This window comes from Frankliniella occidentalis, unplaced genomic scaffold (genome assembly GCF_000697945.3).
Source record: "Frankliniella occidentalis isolate FOCC.00 unplaced genomic scaffold, Focc_3.1 Scaffold373, whole genome shotgun sequence".
Classification (NCBI taxonomy): domain Eukaryota; kingdom Metazoa; phylum Arthropoda; class Insecta; order Thysanoptera; family Thripidae; genus Frankliniella; species Frankliniella occidentalis.
Genome location: NW_026267496.1, coordinates 53903 through 63441, shown reverse-complemented (window position 1 = coordinate 63441; position 9539 = coordinate 53903). Strand labels below are relative to the sequence as shown.

The 9539-nt window shown below is 51.5% G+C and overlaps 2 protein-coding genes across 2 annotated transcripts in view; both read right to left on the bottom strand.

Annotated features, from left to right (window-relative positions):
* Positions 1–3297: 3297 nt before the first annotated feature.
* The window catches only part of LOC113209032 (zinc finger protein 271-like), a 15421-nt gene continuing 9179 nt past the window's right edge, over positions 3298–9539 (bottom strand). The window contains exons 2-4 of the mRNA XM_052274311.1: positions 6326–6928; positions 4902–5752; positions 3298–4168 (exon numbers count right to left, since the gene is read on the bottom strand). Coding sequence (XP_052130271.1) covers positions 3368–4168; positions 4902–5693 — 1593 coding nt within the window. The 5' untranslated portion in view covers positions 5694–5752; positions 6326–6928 and the 3' untranslated portion in view covers positions 3298–3367. The remainder of the gene's footprint in view (positions 4169–4901; positions 5753–6325; positions 6929–9539) is intronic.
* Positions 7037–9046, bottom strand: LOC127751187 (zinc finger protein 177-like). Its single transcript, XM_052274314.1, has 3 exons — positions 8878–9046; positions 7380–7946; positions 7037–7295 (listed from the first exon to the last, which is right to left on the bottom strand). Exons 1-3 carry the CDS (start codon positions 8894–8896, stop codon positions 7156–7158), a joined length of 726 nt encoding a protein of 241 aa, XP_052130274.1. The 5' UTR covers positions 8897–9046; the 3' UTR covers positions 7037–7155.

The window sequence follows — 9539 nt, the reverse complement described above, 5'->3', positions numbered from 1 at the left end:
GGGCCACCCTCAATTGACAGCAGTGGACTTCGGGTAGCTTACTATCGGTTGCTTAAAGCTTGCCTTTAGGGTTTCCTCGCCTCTTTGTTGCCTGTATGTTGAGTGTACCGAGTGTATCTGTGAGTACGCAGCAGTGTTGCGGGATTGCATACTCAATATGGCCGGAGGGGCCATGGCCCCTTACGGGTGTAAAGAGTATGGGCAAACCCGCAACACTGCTCCGTGTTCACAGTTACACCCGGTGTACATATTGCCATATTGCCTCCCCAGATTACCCGAATAGGAGGCAAAGCGCTGCTTCATATCGTGGCCGTACCCCTCCCCCCCCTCGGTCGCGGTGAGTAGGGCCCGCCGCAGCAGACCGGGCCGGAGCCGATGTTTCGCAATATGCAGGAGGGGCGGCTTGGCTACGGCTACATGCGGCTCTCATATGCACAAGCACGTGAGGTGAGGGTGAGTGCGTTACACAGGAGGCGTTACAGGGGTGGGTGGGGTGGGGGCAAGTCTCGGACTATATCGGCGGCACCAGCCACCAGCGAGAGCCATAGCAAGTCAGGTGTATGTATGAAGTCACATTTTAAGGGGCCCACGTTTACGTGAACTGCAGGGGACCGCGAAGGGGTCTGAACTGAACCAGTGATTCGACCGACTCGATTGACTGGTGCGCCTGTCGGGCACATGGCGCCGGCCGATCGGCCCATATACTCGGTATCGCCAAACGTGCGAGCTTGGTCGGGGCCCTAAATAGTCGTCGCAGCGCCGGAAACGCGAAGCGGCGAGCTATGTCCTTTGCGGAGGGAGGGTAGCGCGGCGAGGCGACACGGGCGCGGACCCGTGTTGCCGTTGCCAACATCTGATGCCTGCTGCGCCCTTGCGCGCCGCGCCGCTCGCATGCCGCCGCCATGGCCCCACGGCCGCGCGAGCCAGCCGCCCAGGATGCAGCAAAAACAACAACACACTCGGTGCGGCGTGCGCTGCGCGCCGTGCGCGGCGGCCTGGTCGTGGGGCGGCCGGGCCAGCACTGCAGCGGCAGCCGGGCGGCCGGCCTGCAGGAAGAACTGTAGTGCTGCATGGGGAGGAGGAATGCAGCCCCATCAAGCAAGCACGGTCGGCGACACGAAAAGAGGGGAGGGGGGAGAGGGGGAGAGAAAGGCCTAGGATGGTTGCAGCGACATTACACATCGAGAAAAGTTTTTGTTTTCAACTCACCTCTCTCTCCCCGCCCCCCTCTCCCTTCTCTTCCCATCCCCGCGGCGGCCCGATTTGAATATTGAGTGGCAGAGCGCGGGGCCGGCCGGGCCCGCCCGCCTCCTGCCTCCTTAGTCCTTTACACTGGTGCACTTCGGTTTCCGATAACGTCAATGAAAGAATTTGCGTTTAGATAAACAGTTTATGGGGCCAAAGGCCGGGGTTTTGACACAACGCCCGGGATAGGCGGAGGGGGGCATGGAAAAAGGGGGGGAGGGGAAGCAAATTGTGCGCGGTGACTGCGCGCGACCGCGGCGAGCAGGTAGCAGGGTAGTAGAGAGAGCCGCGAGTGGATTGGGTGGGGGGAGGGGGCCTCGGGCACGGCCCCTGCCACCGAGCGGGCGGGCAGGCCCGCAACACTCGCCCGGCCGCCGGGTGGCCCAGCCTGCGCGGATGAATAAGGGAGGAGGGGCGCCGTGGAGATAGTGCGGCAGCGGAGAGAGAGAGAGAGACATGTTGGCAGGAGAGGAAGGGTTGGGCTGGCTGCTTGGCTGAACTTTGCGACGTGAATGGCTGTGATATGACAAGCGGTGGGCGCGCACGCCGCCGCCACCAAACCTACCGCCCCCGCCATTATAGGTTTGAATACCGCGCGTCCGCGCTGCCGTGAGCGGAAACAGATGCAGTGGGTATATAGGCTTTGAAAGCGCTATAGGGCTCGGTAAAAGAGGCGCAATTAAACGTGCTAGAAGAGGAGAGGGGGGGGGGGTCAGCCGAACTATAAGCGTGATGAAAAAGACTAAACGGACGGTGCCTTCTGTCTCCCTGGATGCATAATTCGAGACTCACTACGCTTGACGTGCTTACTCGCATGCAGCACATTCACCCAACCCCATCTCTCTCTCTCTCTCTCTCTCTCTCTCTCTCTCTCGCACAACCACACACGCACGCACAAACACACTCCTCCAGCCAGCGCGTACAGAGTCGGTACAAAGAGAACAATAGACTGCAACGCGCTCCCGTTGTGTATTTGGGCGTTGCATTTTGACGGGGCGCGCTGGCTGGCGGCCTCCGCCGCTGCTGCTCGCGTTGTGGTGCATCCCGACCGCTTATTGCAGTTTGAAGCGTCGCCGCGCTGGTTGCTGCTGTGGTTGCCGCTGGTTGCCGCTGTGGTTGCCGCTGGTTGATGTGGAAGCCCCCGCCAGCAGAGCTCTCATTACCGAGCAGCACTCAGACGGGGATTATCGTCGTCATATTGTAATCCGGCCCCACTATACAGGTTCCGCCTGAAGTAATACACAAAAAAGTTAAAGTTAACTTGTCAACAAAATAAATACAAGTACTTGATTGAGTTTCCCCACGGGGTTTCCCAACCTGCAATGCGTGAAATCAATTCGGGGACCTGTTGTTCTGATCTCTGACATCTTTGAAAAAGTATTCTCGCTGGTAAGAAAAACAACCAGTCCCCTCGACCAGGCCAAAAACCTCCCCTCTCAGTTTTTTCGTACGGTTCGAGTAGCTACAACACTCCACGCCAATCCACCTGGAGCGCAGAGATTAGGTAAACAAAGACGATTTTACGGAAGGTTGCAACGGGGATGATTGGGATGATTTTTCCGTGTAATTTACAATGCGGAGAGGCCCTGCTCTAAAAGATCGAAAAGCATTTTAACCAAGATGACCTAAAGGGTTTCATAGGTTATAGTTGCAACATGAGGATATAAATCAGATGTGATTCACAAAAAAGTTAGATATGCAACAAAATATATGTGTCGTAATGTGTGTATAACCTCTGTAGACCATTTTTTTATACGTAATACCAGGTGGCTGATTCACGCCGCGCACTTTCGTATTTATACTGTACCGCATGCATGCGTGCGGGCGGGTTGCCTACTCGCACGGGGCCTCAGGGAGGCGTGGGCAGCGAGCATAGGCAAACCCACGCGCACTCGTGCATGCGGTACAGTGACAACTACGACAGTGCGTGGCGTAAATCAGCCACCTGGTACAATAAACAAACAAATATGAATTGATTACAATCCTTGCTAAAACTAAGTGCTTCATATGGTTTTACAAAGTTTGAAGATTTAAAAAAAAATTAAATTGAAATACACATTGTTTCGTGTTTATTGAGCCTTGAATTTCGACTACTAAAAGCCATGATACACATATAACACGTCTACGGCTTTTCACCAGTGTGTGTCCTCATGTGCCTGATAAGATTACCTTTCTCAGTAAAACACATTTTACATACGTCGCACTTGTAAGGCTTTTCACCGGTGTGTGTCCTTTTGTGCTTAACAAGATTGCTTTTCTGTACGAAACGATTTGGGCAAAGGTCACACTTGTATGGCTTTTCACCAGTGTGTATTCTCATGTGATCGACAAGATTGCTTTTCTCAGTAAAACGCTTAGGACAAAGGTCACACCTGAATGGTTTTTCACCATTGTGGTACATTATATGTCGCTTAAGAGAAGCCGCGTGTGCGAAGCTCTTATCGCAGACTTTGCATTGGAAGGCCCTGCCGGTGCGCTTGGTCGAGTTCGCCTGCTGAGCGCCACTGTGATCGCTTTTACTTCCACTCCCGCTTCCGGTGTACTTCCTGACGAGCTGCTTCTTCCGCAACACCCGCGAGGGCTTCTGGGCGTCCTGCTGGCTGTTCTGCACCGGCTGAACGTCAACGGTAGAATCACCCTGCCTGGTTGCGTCGTCGAGGGAAGACGCCACTTCTTCATGGCGCTGCTCGGGCTGCATCTCGCCGTCGCCAGGGCCTTCCCTCGCCGCGTCCTCCACTGGACATTGCTTGTCCTGCAGCGAAAAGCACGCCGTCACCACCAGCCCCAGCTGATCGTCGTGCTCCCGTTTGAGCTCGTCGAGTTCGGCGCCCTCGTCGACGGACACCTCCGCAGAAGGATCCTCCCAGAGGGACGCTGCGCTGCTGGGTAGGGAGCTGGGACCGGCACCTGGAACAAGAGCACCGCGTCAGACACCTGCGTGTGCGCCCCAAGGGCCGCCACAGAACCGGCATGCACGAGCAAGGAACAAACAAAAAGTATCGACGGGTCCTGTAGACCTGTGTTTTTATTCTCAATACAACAATGAACTAACAAGAATGTCTTAATAATTATCATTATTTTAAAAAAAGTCAAATACTGGCTTCACAAATATAAATGAATTCAAAAGAGATAACTTTAAATAGAAATCCATATTGTTTTGTGTCTTTTGCGGCTCGATTTTCGATTAAAGGCCTTGTTACACACATCACACGTGTATAGCTTTTCACCAGTGTGTGTCCTCATGTGAACGACAAGGCTGCATTTCTGAGTAAAACGCGATTTGCAGACGGGGCACCTGTGTGGCTTTTCACCAGTGTGTAGCCTCATGTGATTGCCAAGATGACATTTCACAGTGTAACGCGAGGCACAGAGCTAAATGGTTTTGCTTCTATGTGGTACAATGTATGCCTCTTTAAATGACTCGTGTGCGTGAAACTACTTCCGCAGAGTTCGCATTTGGAGGACCTGCCGGTGCGCACGCACGAGCAAGGAACAAACAGAAAGTGTCGACGGGTTAATAAATTTTGTAGACATATGCTTTTATTCTTAATACAACAATGAACTTACAAAAATGTCTTTATTACAGTTATTGTTTCAAAAATGCCTATAATCTGGCTTTACAAATATAAATCAATTCAAAAGAGATAACGTTAAGTAGAAATACAAATTGTTTTGTGTTTATTGAGATTTGATTTTTGATTAAAAGCCTTGTTACATACATCACACGTGTATGGCTTTTCACCAGTGTGTGTCCTCATGTGCCTGATAAGATGGCATTTTTTAGTAAAGCGCAGTTTACACGTGGCACACTTGTATGGCTTTTCACCAGTGTGCACCCTCATGTGATCGACAAGATTACCTTTTACAGTAAAACGCGAGGGACAGAGGTCACAGCTAAATGGCTTTTCACCAGTGTGTGTCCTCGTGTGAACGACAAGATGACCTTTCTCAGTAAAACGCAAGGGACAAAGGTCACACTCGTATGGCTTTTCACCAGTGTGGTACATTATATGTCGCTTAAGAGAAGACGCTTTTTCAAAATTCTTCTTGCAGACTTCGCAATTGAAGGCCATGCCGGTGTGGTTGCTCGTGTTCGCCTGCAAAGCGCCACTGCGATCGCTGTTACTTCCACTCCCGCTTCCGGTGTACTTCCGGCCGAGCGGCTTCTTCCGGAGCACCCGCGAGGCCTTCTGGGCGTCCGGCTGGTGGATCATCACCGGCTGAGCGTTAACGGTAGAATCACCCTGCCTGGTTTCGTCGCCGAGGGAAGACGCCACTTCATCGCGCTGCTTGGGCTGCACGTCGTAGTCTCCAGGACCTCCCCTCGCCGCGTCCTCAACTGGGCATTGCTCGTCCTGCAGCGAGTAGCAGTCCGTTACCAACAGCCCCAGCTGGTCGTCGTGCTCCTTTTTGAGCTTGTCGAGTTCGCGGCCCTCGTCGACCGACATCTCTGCAGGGTCCTCCCAGAGGGACGCACTGCTACTAGACGTGGAGCTGGGATCGCCACCTGGAACAAGAGCACTGCGTAAGGCAATTGCGTCTTGCGTCGCCGAGGTCCAAGGACCTTCAAAGAACCGGCATGCGCGAGCAAGGAACAAAACAAAATGAAAGTGTCGACGAGTTAATTAATTCTGTAGACCCATGTTTTTATTCGTATTACAGTGAACAAACAAAATATATGAGTTGGTTGGGGTGAAAAAATCTGTCCACCCTCGTTTTTATTCGTAATGAAATCAATTATCATGAATGTCTGCATTAGAATAATTGCTGAAAAACTGACTAATATGGATTTCCAAACATAAATAAAAAGCGTTAAATAGAAATAAAATGTTTTTTGTGTGTCTTGAGATTCGATTTAGACCAAAATTACTTCTTACACGCATCACAGGTGTACAGCTGTTCACCAGTGTTCTCTCAGGTGTGCGAGAAGGGTGCATTTCTGAGTAAAACTCGTTTGACACACGTAACACTAGTATGGCATTTAACCAGTAAGTGTCCTCATGTGAGCGACAAGGGTGCATTTCATAGCAAAACGCGTTTGACACACGTCACACTTGTATGGCTTTTCACCAGTGTGTACCCTCATGTGATCGACAAGATGGCCTCTCTGAGTAAACGCGAGGGTCAGAGGTCACAGCTAAATGGCTCTTCACCAGTGTGGTACAACCTATGTCTCTTTAGATGACTCGTTTGCGTAAAACTCTTCCCGCAGACTTCGCATTTGAAGGCCCTGCCGGTGCGATTGATCGAGTCCGCCTGCACAGCGCCACTGGTACTGCTTTTACTTCTACACCCGATTTCGGTGTACTTCTTTTCTGGCTGCTTCTTTCGCAGCACCCGCGGGGCCTTCTGGGCGTCCTGCTGGGTGTTCTGCACTGGGTGAGCGAAGCGTGTTTCTTGCCGAAGGGCAGAGCTACTCTGCTTCGTTGCGACACTGACAGGAGACGCCACTTCTTCGACGCGCTTCTCGGGCTGCACCTCGCCGACAATGTGCCACCCATCACTGCGTCAACCACGAGGCCCCGCTCGTCCTGCAGCGAGAAGCACGTCGTCATCACCAGCCCCAGCTGGTCGTCGTGCTCCCGTTTGAGCTCGTCGAGCTCGCGGCCCTCGTCGACGGACACCTCCGCAGGATCCTCCCCGAGGGACGCCCCGCTGCTGGGCGGGGAGCTGGGACCGGCACCTGTCACAAGAGGAACGCGTCAGACATGACCGTGTGCGTCGCCATGGTCAAAGGACCACCAAACAACCGGCATGCATGAGCAAGGAACGAAATGAAGGTGTCGACGGGTTGATGAAATCTGTAGACCTATGCTTTTAATCGTAATACAACAATAAACTTACAAAAATGTTGCAATAACAATTATTGTTTAAACAATGCCTACACTGGCTTTAAAAATATAAATGAATTCAAAAGAGAGTACGTTTAATAGAAATGCAAATTGTTTTGTGTCTATTGAGGCCTGATTTTTTGATAAAAGCCTTGTTACACATATCACAGGTGTATGGCTTCTCACCAGTGTGTGTCCTCAAGTGAACGACAAGATGACCTTTCTCAGTAAAACGCGAGGGACAAAGGTCACACTTGTATGGCTTTTCACCAGTGTGTGTCCTCAAGTGAACGACAAGATGACCTTTCTCAGTAAAACGCGAGTGACAGAGGTCACAGCTAAATGGTTTTTCTCCTGTGTGGTACAATCTATGCCTCTTTAGATGACTCGTTCGCGTAAAACTCTTCCCGCACACTTCGCATTTGAAGGCCCCGTTGTTGAGCTCGGCCGAGTTCGCCTGCAGAGCGCCACTGGTATTGGTTTTACTTTCACACCCGCTTTTGGTGTACTTCTTGTCGAGCCGCTTCTTTCGCAACACCCGCGGGGCCTTTTCGGCATCCAGCCGGTTGATCTGCACCAACTGAGCGTCGATAGTAGAATCACCCTGCCTGGTTGCGTCGCCGAGAGAAGACGCCACTTCTTCAATGGACTGCTCGGGCTGCATCTCGCCGTCCCCGGGGCCTCCCTTCGCCGTGTCCTCTACTGGACATTGCTTGTCCTGCAGCGAGAAGCATGCCGTCATCACCAGCCCCAGCTGGTCGTCGTGCTCCCGTTTGAGCTCGTCGAGCTCGAGGCCCTCGACGACGGACACCTCCGCAGGATCCTCGAAGAGGGACGCCGCGCTGCTGGACGGGGAGCTGGGACCGGCACCTGGAACAAGAGCACCGCGTCAGACAACTGCGTCTTGAGTCACCAAGGTCCAAAGGACCACTACAGAACCGGCATGCAAGAGCAAGTAACGAAATAATTGTGTCGACGGGTGGATGAAATCTGAAGTTATACGTTTTTATTCGTAATACAAGAATGAATTAACAGAAATGTCTCAGTTACAGTCATTGCTGAAAAACTTACTGATCTGGCTTTACAAACGTACATGAAATAAAAATAGGTAAAGTTAATTGGCAATACAAATTGTTTTGTGTTTACAGAGATGTGAATTTCGTCTAAAAACCTTGTTACACTCATTACACGTGTATGGCTTTTCACCAGTGTGCTTCCTTCTGTGAACGACAAGATCGCATTTCTTTGTAAAACTCACTTTACACACGTCACACTTGTATGGTTTTTCACCGGTGTGTGTCCTTATGTGATGGACAAGATTGCCTTTCTTTGTAAAACTCGTTTGACACACGTTACACTTGTATGGCTTTTCACCAGTGTGTGCCCTTATGTGATCGACAAGATGGGATTTCTGGTAGAAACGCATGGGGCAGATGTCACAGCTAAACGGTTTTTCACCAGTGTGGTACATTGTATGCTTCTTCAGTTGACTCGCTTGCGTAAAACTCTTCCCGCAGACTTTGCATTTGTGGGCCTTGCCGGTGGGCCCGCACGAGTTGGCCTGCAGATGGCAACTGGGATCGCTTTCACTTCCTGTCCCGCTTCCGGTGTACTTCCTGCCGAGCTGCTTCTTCCGCAACACCCGCAAAGCCTTCTGGGCGTCCAGCTGGTTGATCTGCACCAGCTCAGCGTGAACGGTAGAATCACCCTGCCTTGTTGCATCGCCGAGGGAAGACGCCACACCTTCATCACCCTGCTCCTGCTTAGGCTGCAGCTCGCCGTCCCCGGGCCCACCACTCACCGCGTCTTCTACTGGGCATTGCTCGTCCTGCAGCGAGTAGCACGCCGTCACCACCAGCCTCAGCTGGTCGTCGTGCTGCCGTTTGAGCTCGTCGAGCTTGCGGCCCTCGTCGACGGACACCTCCGCACGAACATCCCAGAGAGACGCACCACTGCTGGGTGGGGTGCTGGGAACGGCACCTGGAACAAGACGGCAACACGTCAGACACCTGCGTGTGTGTACGGAGGACCGCCAAAGAACCGGCGTGCACGAGCAAGGAACAATAAAAGTGTCGACGGGTTGATGATATCTGTGGATCAATGGTTTTATTCGTAATACAACAATGAATAATCAAAAATGTCTTAATCACAATTATTGCTACAGATTGCCAAGTCTTGCTTTACACAAATAAACGAATTAAAAAGAGATATCGTTAAATAGCACTACAAATTGTTTTGTGTTTATGAAGACTTGATTTTCGACTAAAAGCCTTCTTACACACATAGCACGCGTATGGCTTTTCACCTGTGTGTAACCTAATGTGCCTTACAAGATCGCCTTTATCACTAAATTGCATTTTACATACGTCACACTTGTATGGCTTTTCACCAGTGTGTGTCCTCATGTGTCTGATAAGATGGCCTTTCTCAGTAAAACGCATTTTACACGTGACACACTTGTAT